Source organism: Rhinatrema bivittatum, chromosome 14 (assembly GCF_901001135.1).
Source record: "Rhinatrema bivittatum chromosome 14, aRhiBiv1.1, whole genome shotgun sequence".
Lineage (NCBI taxonomy): Eukaryota > Metazoa > Chordata > Amphibia > Gymnophiona > Rhinatrematidae > Rhinatrema > Rhinatrema bivittatum.
Genome location: NC_042628.1, coordinates 74,352,919 through 74,366,277, shown reverse-complemented (window position 1 = coordinate 74,366,277; position 13,359 = coordinate 74,352,919). Strand labels below are relative to the sequence as shown.

Below are 13,359 nucleotides of genomic sequence, written 5' to 3'. Positions count from 1 at the left end.
AAACCAGTCCCTGCTCCTTGGAGCTTATAATCTAGCCAAGACAGACTGAAAAGACACACAGACAAACATCAAATAGGCTTTGAGTTAAGACGGGTATCAGCAGGGCCAATTGAAGCACTAGGTAAAGTGTGTGGCTGCCTAGAGTGCCACCAGTCTAGGGGTGGTATAATGGTATCATCTCCTTCCTGCCCCCATGACCCAGATAAGGAAGGGCTATAGGGTGGGATGGAAGAGAGGACATTGCCACCATCCTCAGGCACAGGAGCACGCTGCAGCATTGGCAGCACAGTGCTGAAGAGACATATTGGGCCATGTGCTGTTTTGGTATTTTAGAGCTTGGTATAATATTTGCAGTGTTGCCTTTTCATTATTGTTACTGTTTGATTGCTGGGAGTTAGTGCTGTTTTGGTATGGAAGGTTACTGAGGGCCAAGCCTACACCCAACATGCATTACAATAGGCCTAATAACCAATTCCAAGGGTCTTTTTTTTACTTTCTGGTGGGGGTTTTCTGGTTGGCACTGCAGCAGTGCACATAAATGTAATATTCATGTTGTGATATTTTTATCTCAGAAGATGGTATTTTATCCTTTATTATGTAAAATCTGTTGTTATAAATGCACAATTTTTAAGTCTGCATGGAGAAGGTGTGACGGGGCAGGGGCAGGTGGGGGTCGAGGTTGCCTTTGTTCCAGCCCTGGGATATGGGGTGCAAACTGGGCGTAATTTACTAAGGTTTTTCTTCCATTCTGTGCCAATGGGGGGGAAAAGCTTATTTCACGAGGCCCTTAGGATGTGAGCTGTGTGAGGACAGGTAAATACCTACAGCACCTGAAAGTCATCTGCTTGGAAGTGCCGACCACGCCCAAAAGGCGGAATATAAATTAAATTTAAAAAAAAACCGCACATGATGAGATATGTTGACATATTTTGTTGCCCTGGCAACCAGAGCTGTCACGGAGAAGAAGGGGGAGTTTCGGAAGGACTGAACATAAAAAGGGTAAGCAGGTCCCTTCCACTGCTGGCTGGTGGATAAAAGGGGGGTGGCAATTTCCATACTGCCCCCATAGATGCAAAGTCCACACACAAAGCATGTCCGGCCCCCTGCAACTGTACAAAGATCTGAAACTGCAATCTGTGTGCATCCCCCCCCAAGGAACGCCTCCTCTCTCTCTGGAAACGCAGGGGGCGTAGCAAAACACACCGAGTTCTTGCCATGTTGAGTGGGGTCAACGTTTTGGATAGCGCTTTGCACACGGAACGCGCTCTTTACCCCTGGAACTGGTTCTGGTGGAATCCGGTGCCCCACAAAGAGGAGGCAGACTCCAGACAGGTTAGGGTGGCAGCACCGCCCCGAGCTGAGCTAATCCTGGTTCACTGCTCACTGCCTCACTGCAGTTTCTGCCCTGCTCAATGGACCCAGCTCAGCCTGCCTCTGGTGTCTTATGGCGGAGTTAATCCCCGGGCAGATACAGTACGGGACATTTGTTGGTTTTTTCTTTGCTGCTTGCCACACCTGAGAAGCAGATGTGAGGCAGAACGTGCTGCTCTCTCTCTCTCTCTCTCTCTCTGCACTGTACTGCTTCCGCTGACGAAGGCCTGGCCCGCAGAGGGAGGAAGCGGCGACCGCATGAAACACAAAATCTCTCAAGCAGCTGTTTCTGCCTCTGGAGGATTGCAGAAAGAGACCGCCTGGCTCCTTGAGTCAGGGGCTCAGGGTGAATGCCAGACAGTAAGGCCCAGGATTGCTTTAGTGAGGGAGATTTCGGCTTTTCAGAGTCTCCAGTCAGACCTTCTCAACCACTCACGTTCCCAGACACAGGGGAAGACACAAGAACAGCAACACGTGCGGGAGCACTCCCACACAGGCACACAAGTGCACACACACACAAACACATAGCTCAGTACAGCTACGCTGTGTATATATATGGAATTAATTGCTGGAGGATGTGGTAAAGGCAGCTAGCACAGCTGGGTTTAAAAAAGGTTTGGATAAGTTCTTCCAGGAAAAGACCGTAAACTGTTGTTAACTTGGGGAACGCCACTGCTTATCCCTTGGCATGGGATGTAGCTGCTGTTTGAAATCCTGCCAGGTACTTCTGACCTGGATTGGCTGGGCTTGATGGACCCTCGGGATGACCCTGTATGCCAGTTCTTATCCCCCTGACAAATTTTGCTGCAACTGTACCTTGAGTTGTATAGAAGATATAGCAGAACTAGAAAAGGCTCAGAGAAGGGCAACGACAATGATAAAAGTGATGGAACAGCGCCCTTATGATGAGAGACCGCGCAGGTTAGGAAAAGAGATGACTTCAACACTGACAGAGGATATGAGAGAGGTTTATAAAACCAAGAGTGGTGTGGAACAAGGGAACGACTCTGTGGTCAAGATTAATGGTCTAGATGGGTTTAAAAAAGATTTGCATGAATTTCTGAAGAACAGCTCCATTAACACTTATTAGCCAGGAAGATATGGGGAGCCCCAGCTTTTAAATCTGGGCGTGGAATTTTCCATTTGGGATCTGCTAGATCCTTCCAAGTGACCTGGACTGTCCCCGGCCGGAGTGAAGATGCTGGGCTCAGTGGACCATTGCTCCGACCCAGCCCGGCACTTCTTACGTTATTTCCCTCTATCCATTACCCTTCCTGCCATCTGGCTCTCACCCTTCTCATCTCTGATTCTCGTTCTCCACTGTCTCCTTTCTTACCCGTTGTCACCCCTCCCAATTTCCCTTGCCATGTTTCGGCACCCATCTCTCCTCTTTCAGGTTCCCAACCCTCCATCTATCCTTGCTCAGGTTCTCCCCTCACCATCTCCTTTCTTTTGGGATTTTTTTTAACTTTTTTTTTTTTATTTTTTTTTTTATTGAAGTTTATATTATTTGCTGCAAGTGTGAACAAAACAGCATCACAATAAAATTAGAATTATGTATAAACACATCCAAGGATATACATCCAGTTTTCAAATGGGAAGTCCCATAATACAATGAATTGTCATCTTATGCTATAAAAAGACAGAAACAGATTCCACAGACGCTCAAACTTCAAGCCCTCCCCTTTCAAACAATAAAAATGTTTCTCAGTAAGGCCAGCTTCCTTAGTTTGATTCTTACAATGATTAATAATAAGGACAAATTTCCAATTCAGGGCAACAGTGAAACAGGCAGGAAGCAAAAGCTGAGTGTAATGTTTGACCGGCTGCAGGATAGGCCCATGACTGGCCTCACTCGCCCCCAGCCACCGCCAACCCTGGAAGGGCCTTCTTCATGACTAGGACAGCACCAATCTGCCCCAACGCCGCCTGGAGACGTGATATTGCAGGAACGCCTCCATCACCCTGGTCTCTGTGTGTAGTGTGTACTGTGCACACTAAGTACTTTATAGGCCCCATGGCAGGACATGGTCCTGCCATGGGGCCTATAAAGTGCAAGAGTCCACTTCCATTACACTGAGAAACTAAAAGCTTGCATTTAACTGGGATATCCGTATCATCACAGGCAGCCAAAAACGCCAGAAGTAAAATATGAAATGGCAACTTTATAATTTTTGAAATTTCCTCTTCCACTTCAACCCAATATCCAGAAACTTACCTATAAAGACCACTGCATATGAAAAAGCGACCCCACCCATCCACATCCTCACCAACAAAGAAAGCTCTGAAAAACCTGCATCACATTTAGCTATTGCATTAGGTGTTTTATTATTCTTATTTATTAGGTTTAATATTTTATTTTCATTAACTTTTCTTTTATTGATGTATTTTATTGGTGTTAATATAATGTATGTGGCTGAGTATGAATTTATGTATGTAAATGTTGTGATCTGCGTTGAATGTATGGAAAAGGTGGAATATAAAATGGATTAAATAAATATGCCACCTGTAACAAGTGATTTACAATAAAAACAATTCAAGTATCTCAAAACAGGCAAAAAGTCCAACAATGGGGGGTCTTGCTGTAAAATGTTAAGTCATAGGCCTGAGAAAATAGCCAGGTATTTGCAGAATTTCTGCCTGGATTTTGTATGTTCTATGTGCTAACCTAACCATTAATTCCACCCTTCTAAGAGAAACAGATGTTTTGTGAATGGACTTCCCTATCCTGATCCAATTGCTATCATCCAGATGTACGTCCAAGTCCATGTGCCATTGATCTGCTTCTGAGATCTAATAGATTGCCTCTTTAAAAACTGCCAAACAAACTGTAGTCCTTTTGACTGCCAAATCCTCAGAGCTGGAAGTAATGTACAGACAGCCAAATCAGACTTGTTTATCAGTGCAGAGAGTAGTGGAATATTTTCTTTGAACAGCCCCAGAAACTTACAAGATGCCCGCCACACCCTCATAGGATCGAAAGACTCATCCCTCCCCGTTCTTTGTTTCTACAGGGTGCCAACTTAATTCAAATAGGTTTATTTTGACCGATAAAGCTAGTAAAAGCACTATTCAAACTTGAATAAGTTGTAACTGGATCATCATGTGTGAAATGCTGGAACAAGTAAACAATCTTGGCAAAACATTCATTTTCAACAGATTAATCCTCCCCACCCAAGAAACTGGAAGGCCTAACCAATCCAGAAAATCTTTAATTTTCTGAACAATGTAAACAAAATTCATCTTATATAAATTCTTCATCCCCACATTAGCTGTAGCACGAGCAACCGTAAAGCCTGCTAGGCCTCAGGCAGAACAAAACCGAGACCAACCTGAAACATCTCTGACTTAGAAAGATTAAGCTTGTATCCTGAAACGGCACTTACACTGCCTCAGAGCCCCAAGCAAAGGGACTGCAGACTCAACAGTATTGCCCAAAAAAAAGAAGTCCATTATCAACCTATAATGACATTTTGAGTTCCGCTTCCTCCAAACTGAAATCCCTGGATGAAAGCTTTTTCCCTTTATCGCTTGGGCCAGAGGCTCCATAGCAAGATCAATCAAGAGAGGGTGGGCAGCCCTATCTGGTGCCACAACAGATACTTAGGAGGGTGACAACAACACAGTCAATACTGAAGCCTGTGGAGCAGCATATAAATTATTAGAAAAGGAATGATGAATAAAACGGAAAATGTCATAATGCCTCTGTATCGCTCCATGGTGAGACCGCACCTTGAATACTGTGTACAATTCTGGTCGCCGCATCTCAAAAAAGATATAATTGCGATGGAGAAGGTACAGAGAAGGGCTACCAAAATGATAAGGGGAATGGAACAGCTCCCCTATGAGGAAAGACTAAAGAGGTTAGGACTTTTCAGCTTGGAGAAGAGACGACTGAGGGGGGATATGATAGAGGTGTTTAAAATCATGAGAGGTCTAGAACGGGTAGATGTGAATCGGTTATTTACTCTTTCGGATAGTAGAAAGACTAGGGGGCACTCCATGAAGTTAGCATGGGGCACATTTAAAACTAATCGGAGAAAGTTCTTTTTTACTCAACGCACAAGTAAACTCTGGAATTTGTTGCCAGAGGATGTGATTAGTGCAGTTAGTATAGCTGTGTTTAAAAAAGGATTGGATAAGTTCTTGGAGGAGAAGTCCATTACCTGCTATTAAGTTCACTTAGAGAATAGCCACTGCTATTAGCAATGGTTACATGGAATGGACTTGGTTTTTGGGTGCTTGCCAGGTTCTTGTGGCCTGGATTGGCCACTGTTGGAAACAGGATGCTGGGCTTGATGGACCCTTGGTCTGACCCAGTATGGCATTTTCTTATGTTCTTAAAGCCTGTACCCATATCAGAAAAAGTTCAGGAAGTCCCAACTTGCACTGAAAACATATAATGCAGGCTAAATTATCAAAAGCTTCATCCACATCTATAGATATCACCCCAGATCAGTTCCTTTGATAGTTAAATGCACTAGATTAAGCTTCTCATGTAGAGCAAGCCCTTTTTTAATGTATTTTACAATAGCACACACTAAAATGTTTTTTTAATAGTTTAAGAAGGAGATTTAGTCGCTGAGTGGGAAAGGAACATGGAACAGGGTAGTAAATGAAATAAAAATGTGCCACATGCTAACTTCAAAGAGCAGATTAATCTATGACGACGTAAGTTATTTCATTTCATCTGGAAGAAAAGGCCTGCTAGAGTGAGTGGTAAGGTTATGTTTCTGCCTAAACAGAGGGGTAGGATGGGCATTCCCTGCTTACTGTGGTGTTATGTGGCTGCACATAACACCACAGTAAGCCACTTCGTTGCTTACTGTGGTTGCACATAACACCACAGTAACACCACAGTAACACCACTTCGTTGCCAGTCAATCACCACAGTGATTGACTGGCAACGAAGTGGTGGATTATCTTAGAACAATCCTTTCTGCAGGAGGTGTCACCAGCCAAATTGGGATAGTTACCAGCCTCGGCTCGTCTGTTGCCAGGTATAATCCCTCCCACCATTGCTCTTACATTCAAAGTCTGGGAGAGGTGGAAGAGTAGGCTGGTGGATGAGCAGAAATATCTTTACAGGTCTCCTATCTTTTTGAATCGTGAATTTATTCCTGGTTCTTCTTTAGCATTGGCTAAACGCTGGGAAGCAAAGGTGCGGGAGGTTGGAACGTGTTTGGGATGATAGGCGTTTAAAATCTTTCCAAGAGGTAATGCACACATTTCATTTGCTCCCTTCGGATTGTTTTTATCTTCAGGTGTTTCACTTCTTTTCTCAGACAGAGGTTCAGGAAAGTCTTAATCAGGGTAAATCCCTGTTTGAGGGGCTTTGTGACACGGCTCAAGGGGTGACCAAGGGGATCTCCAGGATTTATAACTTATTAAATAAAGACCTTAAACAACCGCCTTCGCATATTGTGGGTTGGGAGGAAGATCTGAAAGGGGCACTTGGGGAAAGGAAATAGGATTTGTGTTTTCTCACTACTAAATGGAGTTCAATTTCAGCTACTATAGTGGGAAACAGCTAAAAATTGCTTTATAGGCGGTATTTTACATCGGCTAGGATGTCTAAATTCTTGCCTAGGCTGGGAGATTCATGCTGGCAAGGGTGTACTATGGTGGGGCCCTTTTTGCACATGTGTTGGGAAAGCCCAAATATAGTTGGGCTGAATAACATAGTCTGGGTAAACAAATAAGAATGGGTGTAGCTTGCTTATTGCGGCGGTTACTACCCCTAACTAATCAAGCTAGATATTTCACTTGGATGCAGCTCCATCACTGCTCTCTACATTAATGGTGGGGGTGGAAGGGAAATAAAACCAAGAGCTAAGAGAAACAGATAAGTATGAGAAAAAAAAAGAAGTGTGAGGCTTGCTGAGCAGACTGGATGGGCCGATTGGTCTTCTTCTGCTGTCATTTCTATGTTTCTATAGTTCTGTTTTGGGTGTTGTGGTTGTTGACCCTTGGGCCGGGACGAGTGATGAAGTGACCACTGAGGGATTGCCCCCAATGGATCTTGTCTCCGGTAGGTGGAGCTGTTGAGGACAACCCGACTGGACCTTCACTTATACCAGCTCTCGTTCCCCGCAGGTTGAGCCCTTGGGTGCTGGGGTCGGCAGGACTTAGGTGCGGGTGCCTCAATGAAGACGATGAAGCTGAGGATGAAGACAGGATCAGAGGTCCGGGTCTGGGCTGGCAGCGAAGGTGCGGAACGGGGTCCAATCCGAAGATCTGGGGCAGGCAGCAGGCTAGCAAGAGCGAAGTACCAGGCCAAGGGTTGAGACGGGCAGCAGACAAGCAGAGACGAGAAGACAAGCCGAGGTCAAACCAGAAGATCAAGCCGAGAACGAGATCACAGGAACTGATGATCAAAGAGGAGGACGGAGACAGAACGAAGGCAGGGGCAGGAAAACAGGAACCGGAACGCCAGGACAGGATACAGGAACTCAAGGACTGGAGCAGAAGCAGGAACGGAACCAGGATCATGATCAGAACAGGAACAAGAGGCGGCTGGAACAGCAACTAGCACTCCGAAGAGATGACCTGTTGCAAAGGGTTTAAAAACCCCTCCAGAGTGACGTCATCTCCCGGGGCTGGGTCGAGGTTTCCCGCTGCGGCCCCTTTAAAGGGCGGAGTCTCCTGCACGCGCGCCTAGGCAGAGCCCCGCCGGACGGAGGAGGATGGCGTCTGCAGCCACGTGGAAGGCAGCGGTCGGCCTGCTGCGGTGGCCGGCAACGGAGAAGGTGGGGGGAGCCAGCCGAGGCCTGCCTCGGCCGGGAGCCGCAACATTGGGACTTGGTGGTACAGTTGACAAGAGAGATGGTGGGAGAGCAAATACCCAAGGACCCGCTCTTTTTTCTTTTAAATATTCCTTATACAGAACCGGTTACTGCTGTTGTATTCTTAGCCCAGCAAATAATCTTCCCTGCAAGGGGAGAAATCGCTCGTGCTTGGAAGGAGACCACAATTCCGCCTTTACAAAGGGTGACTCAAAGGTTGAGTAGAGTTTATTAGTTGAACAAGTTAACTGAGATTCAACATAAATAGGTGGATAAATCTGAAAAAAAAAAAAGCGGCACCATTATATTCGCTGGCAATTAAAGGGGTGCAATTGTTAGAAGGCAGGGGAGGTATAGGGGATTCCTGGGGATCTTCAGACTGGCCTTTAGTTAGGGTAAGGAAGGGGGTGCGACAGTGGGGCGGGGTTTGGGGTATATGCTATGTATGTTGTTATGTTCCTGCTCCCGTTTTTTACTCATGACTTGTGGTTTTACTTTCTCTGATTTATACCATGTATGTCTGTTCTATGTCACCGAGTCTCAGGCGGCTCTGAGGATCCTTTCCTGTATGTTCAAGATTGCTTGAGAGGGGAGGGGGTTGGTTAGGAGCGCTGGTCTGATCGTGTGAATGTACGACAGATTGTTTGTGGTTGGTTGTTCTTTGGAATTGTTCTGCATTAAGTTGTACTGGTTTCTTCAATTACCACAATGCATTTGAAATGCAACAAATAAATAAATAAAGAGCCAGAGAGCGAGCGAGCTAGCGAGTGAGTGAGCTCTAGGAACCTGCTGCAGGCCCAGCCGTGTGGCTCGTCTTTTGAAGATGTGCAGTGTGGGAGGGGAGAGAGAGCCGGGGAAGCACCTGTTCCACTCCTAGCAGATCAGTCTCGTGCTCACACACACGTTTCCTCTTTATCTGCTTTACACGGATTCTCTTTCTTTTCCATCTCGTCTTTCCCTGGCTCTGTAAATGTTATGTTTTGCAAAGTCAGGAGTTGGTGCCAAGCGGGTCTTGTCCCTCTTCTACAGGGAGAGGGCCAGGAGAAGGAGAAGTATCCCTGCTCAGGGAAGGCGGCTGCCGCCCAGTGACCCTGTGAGTCCAGGGGGCACGGAAGAAGCAAAGAGTTTTGGAAGTTCTGAATCTGAGGATCCTAGAAGGGAAAGCCAGCCCGGAAACAGTGCGTGAGAGAATTGCGAGCACGAAACCGGTCTCAGAAAGGGGCTCCCTGCTTTGGGAAGTTGAGAGACAGAACAGAGAACGAGAACATCACTTGTCCTACCAAAAAAGTGCCAGGGATGAAATGTACCTGTCCTGAAGAGCTTACTATCTTGGTGGATTTTGTGCTCTGAAAGAAGACTGAGCATTTTCTTTTTCGGTGCTTCTTGAACTTTGTTTCTCTGCTGCATTGTTTTGAGCTTTGGTTTTTTCCCTGTCGTCCGTAACAGAAAAGACTTCATTTTTTTAACAACAGGTTTTTAGTCCATGTGGTGTGTTTTGTGACTTTTTGCTGGACCCTATAGGTCTTAGACTGCTTATCCCCACCTCCGCCTCCCCCATCATTTGCCCCGTGCAGGAACCCCAGGAGGTCAGGGGGTCTGGGACCCTCCCTCTGTGCCCCGATGCCAGAGAGCTGACCAGGACTGGGGGTGGTGCACAAAACCCATGAGTAGTCTTTCTCCATTGTAGAGAGGAGGGCCTGCTGATGGTCTGATAGGTGGGCAGTAATTTGAATAACCTGCAGTGATTCAGAAGTTGAAATTTTCTTTGCTGCCTGGAAAGTCCTTACTCACAAGGGAGAGATTTAGTCAGACTGTTCCTTGTGTCACTTCAGTAAATCAAGGACCCTGTCTGCCTCCCTCCCTAAGTTGGTAGTGATTATCTCCTTCCTCTCCTCCCCTCACCTCAGTCTCTCTCATCCCCGCTCCCCATTCCTCTCTATCCCGTTCTTTCTCCAATCCTCTCACACCCTCTGCATTCCCTTCCCCATCCCTCCTTCTGCCTCACTCTGTATCTCTCTCTTTCTCTTCCCGCACTCTCCTTTATCCCCATCCTTCGCCCCATCTTCCTCTTTCCTTATTCCACTCTTTGCCTCCTCTCTCTCTCGCTGCCTTTCTCCCCATTCGTTAAGCTCCTTTTTTCTCTCTTTTTATTCTTCCCTCTATTTCTCCATTCCTCTGCTCTCCTCTCCTTTGTCCATCTTTCTCCCCATCACCCTCAACCTTCTTTCTGCCCGTCTCCATCTCTCTTGCCCCCTCTTTCTCTATCATGCTATCTTTCTCTACCCTTTCCCTCTGTGTCCATCTCTAGCAAAAATACTGTTTCCTGGATTTATTTTAATCAGCTCTAACCTGTGAGTGGAGGATAAGATGGCTTTCTAGGGGGGGCTGGTATCTCTGAGAAGTAAGATGGGCTCTAAGGATTGGAGCGGCCAGGTTCAGTGCCCTCACACAAGATTTCATCCCAGTTGCATTGTTCTTAACAGCAAACAGTAAACCATTAACTTATTTCTAGGATCACCAGTTGAAACCAGGTCACTAAGGATAGCCAAGTCCTGGTTTTGCCCCCATTTTGTTTGTGGACTTGTAGTTCCAAATTCTCATAGAAAAGCAGGAACTATAAGTCAGCAAGTGCAATGAGTTAAAAGCAGCACTGGCTCATCAGCCTGTCCCCGATCATCAATGGCCATATGGTGACCCAACAGTAAAACCTTTTCCCCGGATGCTTACGGTTGTTCCAGCAGCTGTCTTTCCATCGTGGCTCCTCCGTTGCCATGGACTGCTTCATGCATATTGGATTTAGTGAACTCCTGCCTGCTGCCATGCTCACTGTGGAGTAGATTATGGGGGAAAGGACTTACATAGCCATGGAAACCCCCCGAGGCAGACAGAGTTGAATGTGGGGGCCTCATCATGGGGAAGGAGGGCGGAAGAGCTCTCAACTGGTAACCAGTCATAGGCAGAGAAGACTGGAAGGACTGATTGGACCTCAGTGTCAGCATCCCATCCCTGCCCCAGAACATCGCTGGAGGCCAGTGTCTTGGTCTACTCTGTGGGGTCTGGCTGTTCTGGGATATTGTAGTGTTGGTGGCAGTGGTGATAATGCTGCTGTTTCCAAAATTGTGACTGCTTCCAGCCTCTGCCATTGTGGAGCTGGTACTGTCTGCAGTAATGGGGTCTTCAGACTCCACCTTCTCTTCTAATGGTGATATTGGGGGCATGTTGCTTTCCAACAGATTAAGAGTTATCTTTTTGGTTTTGTCATGTTCAGTGGCTAGTAAAGATCGACTGGACTCCATCAGACTCCCTTTGGTAAGATCCCCTGACTCGGTTCTTAGTGGTGTGTCATGGTCTTTCTGACCTTGGAAAGGACCATTGACCGGTCTCCTGTTGCTATCCAGACATGGTGACCTGTTGCAATCATATCCCTTCCCAATGAAACTGCTGATTGTTCTGTTCAAGTCTGTCTCCTTTTTCAACGTGGTATCCACGCTGGTATACTCCAGTAGTTTTTCTTTGATCTGGCTTTGGAAAGAAAGAGGTTCCAGGTTCTTTAGGCATTCATTTGCCAAGATCTCCATCTCCAAGACCTCAGCAGCTGCCAGGATGTTAGTGAGGTCCTCCACCCCAGCTTCTAGGCTCTCTGTGTAGGAGTATTCCAAGATTTGCTGGAAGGTCTTGCCCGTGAGGAAGTCTAAGCTGTAGTGGTTAGTGTGATCTTGGGCCCTGCTGCTGTGACCTTGGAAAAGAGCTTGGAATTTTCGGCTGGCACATGCCAAGACCAGGCTATGTGCATGGAACTCCTGATGGCCCACTTTAATATGCACATCACAGAGCATCTGTGAAAGCCTCATCTCATTGGCCTTCTGCAGCAGCAGACTGGAGTGGTATGGGTTCCACAGCTTCACCTGGGTCATATTCCTTAAGATGTTCTTGAAACAACCCTTTGACCTCAGCTACGACATGTTGCTGCCCTGTTAAAAATAATAATAATTATTATATAAAAAGCAAATTAAAAAATAAAATCTGCAGATCATAAGCATTGTTTCATTCCACTTCAGCCAATGGAGACAGTAGTGTTCTACATAGACAAACTCAGCCTATAGCAAAATTATTAGAAAATATAGGACCAACTTACTAAAACACATAGAGTTTGACTCAAACCCTGTTATCTGATATGTGATTTGCATATGTGCTAGTGCTACAAGCTGTCTGAAAAGGCTTGAATTAGGGTTGAAACAGTCCTCTAGAGCAGTGCTTCTCAACCCAGTCCTCGGGGCACATCTGGCCATTCAGGTTTTCAGGATATCCACAATGAATATGCAGGAGATAGATCTGCATATATGCATATATATGCAGATCTATCATGCACTGTTGTCATGTCATGTGTTATAATGTAAGTTACCTAGTTTCAATGTAAAATAAGCAGTCCTCCTGCCTTATTAGTTTATTGTTCCATGTGAACCGATATGATATCTCGATCGAATGTCGGTATATAAAAACAGTTACATAAATAAATAAATAAAATAAAATGCAGCACTGGTCTCATTGCCGATGCAAGGTTAGGGTACTCAATAAACTTCCTGTTCTTTGATGAATATCCTGACACATTCGTCATGCAGAAGTAACAGTCCGTTATATGATCTTTCTGTTCCCTCTGTATCATTGGGATGGCAAACGGCATGGATGGTGGCACACCTTTCAGCCAAGCTCGCAGACTACTGGTGCAAGATGCGCAACATATATGAGGAGCCCATGCTCTGTCCTGGTCACCAATATTACACCCGAAGTATAACTCGTATGCCTTCTCAATGAGTGCAGTCATACTCCTTTTCTGTGCTTTCAGAGTAAACTCACCACAGATGTAACAAAACGTGTCACGGCTATTATGACATTGGCGCAACATTTCATAAAGTATGTGAAATTAAATCCACAAGCTTTAAACCCAACAATTTTAGTGATACGATTCACTCATTCACACAGACGTTGCATAGGAGACTACTCATTGCTGCTGCTTATATAAGGCTGCGTCATCATGGAAACAAGTTAGAATCTTGCAGCCGAGCTGGGGCTTGCCCGAGCAAGTTCTGGCATGATCAGGCAGCTTGGTGTATTTAAAAAAAAAAATTAGTCTCTGTTACATGTTACAGTTGCTTATGGCCATCATAAATATGACATGAATTTTAAAAATCATAAATACTATTGT

General features: G+C 45.7%; 1 protein-coding gene across 1 annotated transcript in view; it reads right to left on the bottom strand.

Moving 5' to 3' along the window:
• The window catches only part of LOC115076021 (zinc finger and BTB domain-containing protein 16-like), a 39,222-nt gene extending 27,101 nt beyond the window's left edge, over positions 1-12,121 (bottom strand). The window contains exon 1 of the mRNA XM_029577069.1: positions 10,884-12,121. Coding sequence (XP_029432929.1) covers positions 10,884-12,070 — 1,187 coding nt within the window. The 5' untranslated portion in view covers positions 12,071-12,121. The remainder of the gene's footprint in view (positions 1-10,883) is intronic.
• Positions 12,122-13,359: the final 1,238 nt, after the last annotated feature.